The 13,770-nt window shown below is 43.8% G+C and overlaps 1 protein-coding gene across 2 annotated transcripts in view; it reads right to left on the bottom strand.

The window, feature by feature from the left end:
* The window catches only part of LOC124719061 (neurexin-4), a 166,944-nt gene that overhangs the window by 16,678 nt on the left and 136,496 nt on the right, over positions 1-13,770 (bottom strand). For both annotated transcript variants that reach the window (XM_047244732.1, XM_047244733.1), the window contains exons 18-19: positions 9,203-9,303; positions 3,331-3,435 (exon numbers count right to left, since the gene is read on the bottom strand). In XM_047244732.1, coding sequence (XP_047100688.1) covers positions 3,331-3,435; positions 9,203-9,303 — 206 coding nt within the window. The remainder of the gene's footprint in view (positions 1-3,330; positions 3,436-9,202; positions 9,304-13,770) is intronic.

Here is a 13,770-nt window from a genome sequence, read left to right as displayed (position 1 = left end):
CCAGAAGACTACAAGAATTCAGCAGACATACATGTCACTAGCAGTGCTCACTCAAGCACATGCTGCTGACTGACATGAACAGTGTCAGTAAAGCAGGACACAGACATCGACTGGCCACCCAATGCTGTGGCCTTCTGACGTCGTCGGCATCACTAGTGGACCACGTGCCTACTAAGGGCAAATCCAGGGGTATTACCGCACTCCGGCATTGTAATTTAAGATGAATAAAATATGTTGTATCTTACAGGTAAGTTTTCCTACACCCCCCCCCCCCACCCCCCCCCCACACACACACACCAGCACCACTGGCTCCACAACCCACCACCTCTACACCACAGCGGCCCCACTCTCCGGGTTGCTACAACACTCGAGATTTCCTTCATCATCAAAGCCGAACCCTCGGTCCTAAGCTGTGACTCATATAGTTTGTCACTTTCTCATTGTGCTGCAAAAGCTTTATATACCTGGTCAACAAATTAATACACTATGTGATCAAAGGTACCCGGACACTTGGCTGAAAAAAAAAAAAAAAAAAAAAACAAATTAATACACTATGTGATCGAAGGTACCCATACACTTGGCTGAAAATGACTTACAAGTTTGTGGCGCCCTCCAACAGTAATGCCGGAATTCAATATGGTGTTGGCCCGCCCTTAGCCTTGATGACACCTTCCACTCTTGGAGGCATATGTTCAATCAGGTGCTGGAAGGTTTCTTGGGAAATGGCAGCCCATTCTTCATGGAGTGCTGCACTGAGGAGAGGTATCGATGTGTCAGTGAGGCCTGGCACGAAGACGGCGTTCCAAGACATCCGAAAGGAGTTCTATAGGATTCAGGTCAGGACTCTGTGCAGGCCAGTCCACTGCAGGGATGTTATTGTAGTGTAACCATTCAGCCACAGGCCGTGCATTATGAACAGCTCCTTGATTGTGTTGAAAGATACCATCGCCATCCCCGCATTGCTCTTCAACAGTGGGAAGCAAGAAGGTGCTTAAAACATCAATGTAGGCCTGTGCTGTGATAGTGCCACGCCAAACAACAAGGGTGCAAGCCCCCTCTGTGAAAAACACGAGCACACCATAACACCACCGCCTCCGAATTTTACTGTTGGCAATACACACGCTGGCAGATGACATTCATTGAGCATTCGCCATACCCACACCCTGCCATCAGATTGCCACATTGTGTACTGTGATTCAAAACTCCACACAATGTTTTTACACTGTTCAATCATCGAATGTTTACACTCCGTACACCAAGTGACGTGACATTTGGTACTTACTGGCGTTATGTGTGGCTTATAAGCAGCTGCTCGACCATGTAATCTGCGTTTTCTCACCTCATGCCTAACTGTCATAGTGCTTGCAGTGGATCCTGATGCAGTTTGGAATTCCTTTGTGACGGTCTGGACAGATGTCTGCCTATTACACATTATGACCCTCTTCAACTGTTGGCGGTCTCTGCCAGTCAACAGACGAGGTCGGCCTGTACGCTTTTGTGCTGCACGTGTCCCCTTGTGTTTCCACTTAACTGTCACATCAAAAACAGCGGACCTAGCTATGTTTAATCTCACGTACAGACATATCACACAAGTGACACCCAATCACCTGACTAAGTTTGAAGTCCGTGAGTTCCACGGAGTGCCCCATTCTGCTCTCTCACGATGTCTAATGACTACTGAGGTCGCTGATATGGAGTACCTGGCAGTAGGTGGCAGCACAATGTACCTAACATGAAAAATATATGCTTTTGGGGGTGTCTGGATACTTTTGATCACATAGTGTAGATTATCTGATAAAAACTACCCAGAAACCTTTTAGTCAAAATTTATATGGGCTATATTCCACCTTTATCTTTATGGCATCTTGAACTCTGCTGGAAACACTTTCAATGAGGTGTCTGAATGTCTGTGGAGGAACAGAAGTCCATTTTTCCTCAAGAGTTGAAACCAGAGATCTCTAGCGCGAAGCCAACGTTTTAACTTGTTCCAAACCTCTTCCATCGAGTTCAAGTTGGTCTCTTGCCAGGCCAGCCAATTTCAGGAATGCTACTATCCACAAACCATTGCCTTACCTTACACAATGCTGTGAAATGGGCGCATGTCCTTCCACATTTAGCATTTTCTTCAATGCACACCCTAACAATGAAACAAGAAACCGTACCATAACATGACGTCCTTTGTACTTCGCTGCTGGCACTTCACGAGATGGCAGACAACATTCTCCAGGTATTCACTAAACCCAAAACCTTCCCCTGGATTGCCACAAGCTATAGTGTGACTTGTCACTCCACATCTCTCAGATTCAGCTACTCACTGCCCAGTGGTATTGCTCTTTACACAACTTGAGAGTCACTTAGCATTGACTACGGAAATGCATTGCGTATGATGTGCTGCTACATGGCTATACCCCACTCCTTTTAACTTACTACCAACAGACATTGCGTTAGCTGGACTGCTAGTTGCACTTCAGAACTCACGAGTGAGTTGTTCTGCTGGTATCAATGATATTTTACAATCACCCTCCTCAATGTGCAATGGTCCCTGTCCATCAGTATGTGAGGCCTGCCTGGTCTCTGTTTAGGTCTAGTTGTTCCTTCATGTTTCCATTTCACAATCGCACACCTTTTTGGAGAGAAATCGTTGAAGTGTTTGCTCCAGTCGAATGGCATTTTTTTAATAGTCAGTTTCAATGCAATAAGGTTTTATCTTCAGGCACAGTAATTTACAAGCAAAAAAATTTATATGCAATTTCCCTAAAAACAGACACTACATTGTCAGGTCCCTACTTATAAATAAGACAGACATGTTAGTTGTTAAAATTGTAATAAAAATGAAATCACCAACTCAGATGAAGATCCAAAAACACATCTTCTAACTAAAGATATCTTTCCCAACTACAACCTGGCTTCTACCGCTAATACTGTCCACCTTCCTGCTTCCATACTCATCAAATGGCTCTGAGCACTATGGGACTTCTGAGATCATCAGTCCCCTAGAACTTAGAACTACTTAAACCTAACTAATCTAAGGTCATCACACACATTCATGCCCGAGGCAGGATTCGAACCTGTGACCGTAGCGGTCGCGCGGTTCCAGACTGTAGCGCCGAGAACCATACTCATCAACTCAATATCAAACTCATACACAGAAAGAAAAGCTACTATTCTAAATCAATTTTGATAGAGATGTGTCAAACACTGGCCATCTGATTTCTGTGGAATCAGCAACTCACTGGTTCGTTTACAGGTACAACAGCCTTTAAATCTCTCACCAGATAATTATAAACGTAATTGCTACCACTTAAAGACCAAAACAGCGATGCTACATACCATACAATCCCTTCTCCGCATAGCTTCGCAAGTCTACTCGCTGTCCATTGAGCAGCAAAGCTCGGATGCAGCCCGTAAATCCATCTCGGTAGTCTACAGATGCTCCTGTAAACCACCACATAAACATTACAAAAGTCTCCCCATTATGTTGTATCAAATGTATGATGTCCAATAGAAGTGTGAATCATTTTTTAAGCAATGAGGTGGCAAACATAAATGTTTTTTGAAATTATGAACTGCTGCATGCAAAATAATATAAAAAATAAAATTTACAGTCACGAAATAAAGAAATGAAGATGCAAACTAAGCACATTTCAGTAATGTTACAAGTGGATCATCATAAAATACTACTCGAGCAAATGATGCACCAAGTGACTGCTATGTTGTTGCAACAATTGAAGCAATTCTATTGCAAGCAGTATAAACAAAACTGTTTTGTACGGCAATCCCATAATATATTTTAACTGCGACTGTAAAGTTGTCTCCTACCATTTGCCTCAGACTTGCTCGGGTGCATGTCACTGAGTACTACTGGATTTCAAGTTAAAAGTTTGTTAAAGCAGGTATCACCCTTTAATTGGAACACAGCATCTAATATTGTCTACAGACACATGTTCCTTTTCTTTTGCGTTAAAGAAGACTGTCACAGTCTTCAAGATTTTACTTTTGCTTATGGGTCTTGTGCAACTGCTAAAACTTAGTGTTTAAGATTGCAATACCTGATGGTCTGGTAGCTTACGATGATTCCTACACCAAATTTATTTATTCACATACCCTTTACAATATCTAAATGTTCTGAAAATCTTGTGTGCTACATGATCCGCAAGCCTGTAAGTATTAATAGGTTGGTGCATAGGTTCGTAGTGTCTGTGTGATGCACGTTGGTATTCCGGTTGATACGGGTTTATTTTTCGACTGTCACATTTTATTTATAGTTTACTGTTATTACTTGAGTTTTAAATACTATCATTTTGTCATTTGGAAACAATGAATCGAGCTGTGTACACTAGAGAATGGAATGCTAAGTGAAGAAATCTGAACATTCCTGACATTCTTTTGTTTGGTTGAATACAGGAGCGGCAGCAACAGAGGCAACCAGAAACATTTGCACTGGGTATGGGAATAGTGCCATTGGACAGAGCACAGCAAGAAAATAATTTTCTCATTTTAAGAAGGATCTTTTTGAAATTAGGTGCTCTCCACATTCAGCAAGACCTTCAGGATTTGATGAAGATCGTTTAACACATTAATCCACAATGATCCACATCAGTGTACTCAAGAACTGCAAACGTGATGAACTGTGATCAGTAGAGCATTCTGCGACATTTGCACGCAATGGGAAAAGTTAAATAATTGGGTGTACGGATACTGCACGCTCTAAGCCAAAATCGCAAAAATCCGGAGGTGGCCATATGTGCATCTCTGGCTCTTTGTCATCAACTGGCTCACAAACAACATTGAGCATTCTTATCCCGCATCGTTACTGGTGATGACAAATGCTGTTTTGGAATGATAAGGAAAAGAAGGGAGAGAGTGAGCTCACACAAAGACCTGCATGCACCGACGAAAAATGATGTGGTCTAATACACATTGCTTTAGTGGTGCGTAACCAACACTGCTAACATTTACTGTCAACAACTCGGACGTGTTGCAGATGGAATCCAAGAGCAATTACAAGGAAGACTGCATGAAGTGATGCTACTCCACGACAATGCCAATTCACATTCTGTTCGACTGACAAAAAAATGCTATACAGGAGCTGAGTTGGGAAGTCATTTCCCACCTGATCTTGTCCCCTCAGATTTTCACCTTTTCTGCTCTCTAACAACCTTCAAGGAATATCATTTCTAGAAGAAGATTTCTATAGTTGTGGAATCGAAAAGTTATCCCAGTACTTGCAGAGTGCTGTGAATAGTAAAGGAGTATTTATTAAACTTACTGAAAACTTATTTCAGTTCACTTTGTCACTTATGAAGTATTTTACATCATAGGACATCTGGCTGAAAAGATTTGCAAACTGCCTGCACAAAGTTTGGAGGGGGGGGGAGGCAAAAAAACACAGAGAACTCCATATATGGGGAGGATGACTGTGTCATATGAAGCTCCTGATGAATAAGCACTGAGTGATGAAGGGAAGAGGAGGGGGTGACACCACAATAATGACTTTCTATCCTCTCATATACTAGCCATAAGCTGTTGTTTAACTGTAGTTTTTAAATATTGATATTTATAAGGAATAATATTTGTATAACTAACACATTTTGAAATATTAAGTATTTCATAATCTGTGATTCTAATTTCAATGTTGAGTTAAAAACATGGACTTCCCTGAGATTTTAAGAAATTCCTGAAATTCCTTGAGATTTCTGCGATTTTTTTTTTTTTTGTAAATAAATTCCAGGTTTTCCAGAACGCTACCCTGAATGAACTGTTAATACAAGATTTTGCTGGTGCTTAATTATGGGCACATCTTCAACTGGACTAAGTTGTTAGAAACACTTTGCAATGTAAAGAGGTCTCAACAATATTACGGATGAGCACTAGATATTACCCTAACACTATATTTTTGCGTAATGTAAGCATTCTTCCTACATGACAAGTTGCCCCAAACATTATTCAATGAGATGTTAAAGAAAACACAAAATTGATGACTTATTGATTTCTTTCTAGCTTTTAAGAGGCACCAGTGTGTGTTTCTTCTCATTAAACTCTCATTAATGATTATGCTTCAAAACTTGTAAGGTCCTGTCAATTACACTATAGGCCTCCCACCCAAAATCAAAAGAAAATAACTGAATATGACTTTTATATCTGTGGATACTGTAAGGAACATTTTGATAGAACATAAATAATTTAGGAGTGATGGACACCACTCACTGAATAGAACAGGCTTTGAGCTCTTGACAGTCGCACAGAGACAAATGAAAACTTGCTAACTTTCAGGAAAATCCTTTGAGGAGCTACAAAACAAATGCAAATAAGCGAACACTGAAGGTCTCACATAGGCCTTCATAGACGAGCAATATCACCTCCAAAGAGATTTACTGTATCATACCCTTGCAGACCCCTAGTACTCCCATAACCCTCAAGAACCAGCTGCTAAGGAGTGGCCCTCCCATCACCCGATATCAACCTGGACTGGAGCAACCGAATCATGTTCTTCACCAGCGCTTTATCTAATGTTTTGCCCAGAAATTAGGGACATCTTGCCCCTGATCCTTTCCACCTTTCTAAAGTGGTATTCGGCCAGCCCTGGAAAATACACACATCAAAAAAAGTTTTTGCATCACCTCGGTTCCGGGACATGTACAGAATATAGAAATGGAAATCAACATGAACATCATTTCCGTCCTTTCTATTGCTCATGAAAACCACACATTGCATGTTGTACCACCGTACAGCGAGACATTCGGAGGTGGGGGTCCAGATTGCTATAAACACTGGTACCTCTAATACCCAGCAGCACGTCCTATTGCATTGATGCATGCCTGTATTCGTCATGGCATACTACCCACAAGTTCATCAAGGCACTGTTGGTCCACACTGTCCCACTCCTCAACGGAGATTCGGCGTAGATCACTAAGAGTGGTTGGTGTGTCACGTCGTCCGTAAACAGCCCTTTTCAATCTATCCCAGGCATGTTCGATAGGGTTCATGATTGTAGAACATGTTGGCCACTCTAGTCGAGTGATGTCGTTATCCTGAAGGATGTCAGTCACGAGATGTGCACGATGGGGGCGTAACTTGTCGTCCATGAAGATGAATGCCTCGGCAATAAGCTGCCGATATGGTTGCACTATCGGTCAGAGGGTGGCATTCACATATCATACAGCTGTTACGGCACCTTCCATGACCACCAGCGGCGTATGTCGGCCCCACATAATGCCACCCCAAAACAGCAGAGAACCTCCATCCTGCTGCACTTGCGGACAGTGTGTGTAAGGCATTCAGCCTGACCGGGTTGCCTTCTAAAACATCTCCAACAACTGTCTGGTTGAAGGCATATGCGACACTCACTTGTGAAGAGAATGTGACGCCAATCCTGAGCGGTCCATTCAGCATGTTGTTGAGCCCATCTGTACCGTGCTGCACGGTTTCGTGTTTGCAATGGTGGACCTCACTATGGACATTGGGAGTGAAGTTGCACATCATGCAGCCTGTTGCACACAGTTTGAGTCGAAACACTACGTCCTGTGGCTGCGCGAAAAGCATTATTCAACACAGTGGCGTGGCTGTCTGTCAGGGTTCCTCCGAGCCATAATCCATAGGTAGCGGTCATCCACTGCAGTAGTAGCATTGGGCGGTCTGAGCAAGACATGTCATCGACAGTTCCTGTCTCTCTGTATCTAGTCCTTGTCCGAACAACATCGCTTTGGTTCACTCCGAGACGCCTGGACACTTCCCTTGTTTAAAGCCTTTCCTGCCACAAAGTAACAATGCAAACGTGATCGAATTGCGGTATTGACCGCCTAGGCATGGTTGACCTATAGACAACACGAGCCTTGTACCTCTTTCCTGGTGGAATGACTGGAACTGATTGGCTGTCGGACCCCCTCCGTCTAATAGGCGCTCCTCATGCATGGTTGATTAAGGGTTTAGTGACATCTCTGAACAGTCAAAGGGATTGTGTCTGTGATACAATATCCACAGTTAACGTCTATCTTCAGTAGTTTTGGGAACCAGGGTGACGCAAAACTTTTTCTGATGTGTGTATATAAATCCTGGTCCACCCCTGTGCTATTCCACTCCCAACCCTTGCCATAAGACCTGCCAAATTCACCTACCCAGCACATCCACTACTAGTTCTGTCACAGGCTTATCCAAACAGAGGCAGGACCACCAGTGAAAGCAAAGCAGCCATATCACCTATCAACTCTCTGCAATTTATACAAAGGATTTTACATGGGTATGACCACTGACTAGCTGCCCACCAGAATTAATTGCCACTGCCAAACTGTGGACGAGAAAAGAGTTGACCAACTAGTCATGGAACATGTTGCTGAGCTCGACACAAGTTAAGTTCAACAGCTGCCTCACAACCCGTGCCATCTGATCATTTCCTCCAATACCAGCTTTTCTCAAATATGATGACAGGAGTTAACGTCACAACACATCCTACTCTGCCATAATCCTCCTGATCTCAATCTCCACTAACCCAATCTGTATGCACACAACCTACCCAATGGTCTCCTCTTGCCCTGACATGTCACCCTATCCTAATCCATGTCTGCCCCATCCTAATCCATGTTGTCATTCTGTGCTGCACAATCTTATTGGCACCAGTGCCCCTGTGTCACACACCTGCTACCTCTATTCTCTCTCTCTCTTGGATTTTTGTCCCACATACTGGCATCCTCCAAGCTGCCAACTATCCCTCCCAACTTCCCTCATAATTCCTGCCTCTTTCTTCCTCTGCCTACCCCACCCAAGACAACCCCTCACTCCAGCCCACCTACTGAACTGCTATCTCTGCACTGTGTGTTCAGCTAGCACAATGTAGTTATACAGGTGTGTGTGTGTGTGTGTGTGTGTGTGTGTGTGTGTGTGTGTGTGTGTGTTTTCTCTCTCTAGCTCTTTAGAGGAGATGTCTGAAAGCTAGCAAATTTCCATTCTTTTCTGTGCGCTTGTCAATGACTGAAAGCTTCCACTATTTGGTGAGTGGTCTCCTTTACTTCTAAAGCAATTACATTTTATACCGCTCAATCTCTTGAAATTGTGGTTCCATATTTAGCTTCTCTTAGTAGACTGTATTTTACTAGCAGAAATAGCAAATACTGTGAAACATGAGAGTACAGTATGCTTTTGTTTAGTTAAAAATAACAATATTGAACTTTTAAGTTAGTGTAAGCAACAATATGATGAGAACACCGACCGACGACGAGATCCGATGTCAGGTGTAAAGCTCGAACAGGTCCAGGGGGTTCTCGTACCTCCGCCTTCAGAGCCCCATCGACCACTATGCGAGCTTCTTTCCTGAAAGACAATAAACATGTGAGAAATGTACAGTATAGAAATATTTCAAGATAAGGATTACAGTTCATGAAACGATGCAACATGGTTTTGAAGAGTATTCTAAAGATAAGAAATTGAAAGGTTAGCGAGTTAACACAGGAGAAACCCTTACAAGACAAGATTGATGGAAGAGGATTAAAATTATATGGCATTTGTATAGAATGGAGAAGAGAAGGATGCCTAGGAAAACACATGAGAAGAAGATTGAAGATACACTCCTGGAAATTGAAATAAGAACACCGTGAATTCATTGTCCCAGGAAGGGGAAACTTTATTGACACATTCCTGGGGTCAGATACATCACATGATCACACTGACAGAACCACAGGCGCATAGACACAGGCAACAGAGCATGCACAATGTCGGCACTAGTACAGTGTATATCCACCTTTCGCAGCAATGCAGGCTGCTATTCTCCCATGGAGGCGATCGTAGAGATGCTGGATGTAGTCCTGTGGAACGGCTTGCCATGCCATTTCCACCTGGCGCCTCAGTTGGACCAGCGTTCGTGCTGGACGTGCAGACCGCGTGAGACGACGCTTCATCCAGTCCCAAACATGCTCAATAGGGGACAGATCCGGAGATCTTGCTGGCCAGGGTAGTTGACTTACACCTTCTAGAGCACGTTGGGTGGCACGGGATACATGCGGACGTGCATTGTCCTGTTGGAACAGCAAGTTCCCTTGCCGGTCTAGGAATGGTAGAACGATGGATTCGATGACGGTTTGGATGTACCGTGCACTATTCAGTGTCCCCTCGACGATCACCAGTGGTGTACGGCCAGTGTAGGAGATCGCTCCCCACACCGTGATGCCGGGTGTTGGCCCTGTGTGCCTCGGTCGTATGCAGTCCTGATTGTGGCGCTCACCTGCACGGCGCCAAACACGCATACGACCATCATTGGCACCAAGGCAGAAGCGACTCTCATCGCTGAAGACGACACGTCTCCATTCGTCCCTCCATTCACGCCTGTCGCGACACCACTGGAGGCGGGCTGCACGATGTTGGGGCGTGAGCGGAAGACGGCCTAACGGTGTGCGGGACCGTAGCCCAGCTTCATGGAGACGGTTGCGAATGGTCCTCGCCGATACCCCAGGAGCAACAGTGTCCCTAATTTGCTGGTAAGTGGCGGTGCGGTCCCCTACGGCACTGCGTAGGATCCTACGGTCTTGGCGTGCATCCGTGCGTCGCTGCGGTCCGGTCCCAGGTCGACGGGCACGTGCACCTTCCGCCGACCACTGGTGACAACATCGATGTACTGTGGAGACCTCACGTCCCATGTGTTGAGCAATTCGGCGGTACGTCCACCCGGCCTCCCGCATGGCCACTATACGCCCTCGCTCAAAGTCCGTCAACTGCACATACGGTTCACGTCCACGCTGTCGCGGCATGCTACCAGTGTTAAAGACTGCGATGGAGCTCCGTATGCCACAGCAAACTGGCTGACACTGACGGCGACGGTGCACAAATGCTGCGCAGCTAGCGCCATTCGACGGCCAACACCGCGGTTCCTGGTGTGTCCGCTGTGCCGTGCGTGTGATCATTGCTTGTACAGCCCTCTCGCAGTGTCCGGAGCAAGTATGGTGGGTCTGACACACCGGTGTCAATGTGTTCTTTTTTCCATTTCCAGGAGTGTAGATAGACCAAGTTAGAAGTGACCGAATGGAGAAGTCTGGGCCAGGGAATCAACAGACAGGTGGTGGGAAACTGTACAAAATGAGAATGACGATGATCTACACATCGACACACAGTCTACTGCTGTGACCATGCAATATGCTTTTAGTAATCTTAATTAATAGTTGTGACTACCATGGGACATTCCAGAATGTACTGTTGGCAGTGAAATGTTAATTTTTTATCTTTCATAATGTCAAACATATAAGGAAAAGATAAGATAGACTACTAATTGTCATAATGATGACAGGTTGAGTTGCAGACAGCCATAAGCTTTCAGCCAAAGCCTTCTTCAGAAAAGGAAACACACACACACACACACACACACACACACACACACACACACACACACTCATTCATTCATTCACACAAGCAAGCACACCTCTCACTGTCATCTCCGGCATTCCACTCTGAGCTGCCGGAGATGGCGGTTGTGTGTGTGAGAGGTGTTCTTACCTATGTGAATGAATGTGTGTGTGTGTGTGTGTGTGTGTGTGTGTGTGTGTGTGTGTGTGTTTCCTTTTCTGAAGGGGGCTTTGGCCAAAAGCTAATGTGTAAATGTCTTTTCATTATATCTGTCTGCAGCTCAATGTGTCACCCTTATGGTGAATAGCAATCTTTTCCTTATATTGTTGGTATTCCAACCCAGAGTTAGTTTCATAATGTCAAATATGTAAGCTGTTTTTCCTCTGTACATCACCATGCTAATTCTCTCTCTCTAAATTCATTGTGCATTTATATTATTCCTATCTCTAAACATTCCCACATGTCATTTCATTTCTAAATTATTACCTCGTTAGAACTGTCAAGGTCCACTATTTCCTTCTTTCATCATCTTCATTTTCATTCCACTGTGTTACTGTATACAATAATGTCATGCATAATTTTATTCACAGTAGAATTATTCTGCCTGTATTGCTAGTATCATGCAAAGATTTGTGATTTTCATGATATTCTAATATTTAATTTTTGTTGAAAAAATGAATCGTTTGTGGTGAAACTGTCTCTTCTTTCCAAACACCAGTTTATCTGCCTTATGCGACTTTCTAATGTAAGCTAATTATTTTCACAAAACCCAAGGTTGTTTGCAACTTCTTCCCTGCACGGGATATTTGCTTGGTTCCCAACTACATGCAGCTGCAATTAGTAATCCACAAATTAATACAATTCTTTGAAGGCATTCTCAGAGCCCTTAAAATATTGCACTAGCTTTCTTTCCAATCTCAAACCACTAGCTGTGTTTTTGCAATCACCTCCCCTACTCAATTCCCCTTCCTCACAAATTCCATGCTAGATTAATGACCATTCGATATTTGCTGTACTTCTTGTAAAACTGGCATTACACCCATACAGTCAGATTAAAAGGAAATATCCTTCTCAGGGAGACTTTTTTTTTCTCTCTCTCTCTTTCCTTCCTTTCACAGATGCATCACGAAGCTCTCTAATTATTACGATATTCCATTAATTCAAGTGATGTAAAAATGTCTTTGTATTAAAGCAACATATGCTACATTACAGTTTCATCATCATCATCATCATCATCATCATCATCATCATCATCATAACCACCATCATTATCATCATCTGCCTGATAACTTTTAAAAGCGATTCATCTCTCTCCCAACACTCTACAGGAAATAAAAGTTGTTACGGCTTATCTGATGCATTTTATTCTGTTTGTAAAAGAAAATAAGGGCTTCAAAACATTAAATTAATACACTATGTGATCGAAAGTATCTGGACACCTGGCTGAAAATGACTTACAAGTTCATGGTGCCCTCCATCGGTAATGCTGCAATTCAATATGGTGTTGGCCCACCTTTAGCCTTGACGACAGCTTCCACTCTCACAGTCATCTGTTCAGTCAGGTGCCGGAAGGTTTCTTGAGGAGTGGCAGCCCATTCTTCACAGAGTGCTGCACTGAGGAGAGGTATCGATGTCGGTCAGTGACGCCTGGGATGAAGTTAGTGTTCCAAAACATCCCATAGGTGTTCTATAGGATTCAGGTCAGGACTGTGTGCAGGCAAGTCCATTACAGGGATGTCATTGTCGTGTAACCACTCCACCACAGGCCATGCATTATGAACAGGTGCTCAATCATGTTGAAAGATGCAATCGCCATCCCCGAACTGATCTTCAACAGTGGGAAGCAAGAAAGCGCTTAAAACATCAATATAGGCTTGTGCTGTAATGGTGCCACACAAAACAACAAGAGGTGCAAGCCCACCTCCATGAAAAACACGTTCACACCATTGCCTCCGAATTTTACTGTTGGCATTACACATGCTCGCAGACGATGTTCATCGGGCATTCGCCATACCCTCACCCTGCCATCGGATCGCCACATTATGTACCGTGATTTGTCACTCCAGACAACGTTTTTTCACTGTTCAATTGTCCAATATTGATGTTCCTTACAACAAGTGAAGTGCTGTTTGGCATTTATCAGCATGACGTGTGGCTTATGAGTAGCCGCTCGACCATGAAGTCCAAGCTTTCTCACCTCCCGGCCAACTGTCATGGTACTTGCAGTGGATCCTGATGCAGTTTGGAATTACTGTGTGATGGTCTGGATAGATGACTGCCATTTACACATTTACGACCCTCTTCAACTGTCTGCGGTCTCTCTCAGTCAACAGATGAGGTCAGCCTGTACACTTTTGTGTCCCTTCACATTTCCACTTCGCTATCACACCGGAAACAGTGGACCTAGGGATGTTTAGGAATGTGGAAATATTGCATACAGACGTATGA

This window comes from Schistocerca piceifrons, chromosome 10, assembly GCF_021461385.2.
Source record: "Schistocerca piceifrons isolate TAMUIC-IGC-003096 chromosome 10, iqSchPice1.1, whole genome shotgun sequence".
NCBI classification, from domain to species: Eukaryota; Metazoa; Arthropoda; class Insecta; order Orthoptera; family Acrididae; genus Schistocerca; species Schistocerca piceifrons.
Note: the sequence above shows the minus strand (reverse complement) of the source record. Positions and strands in the feature narration are given on the sequence as shown.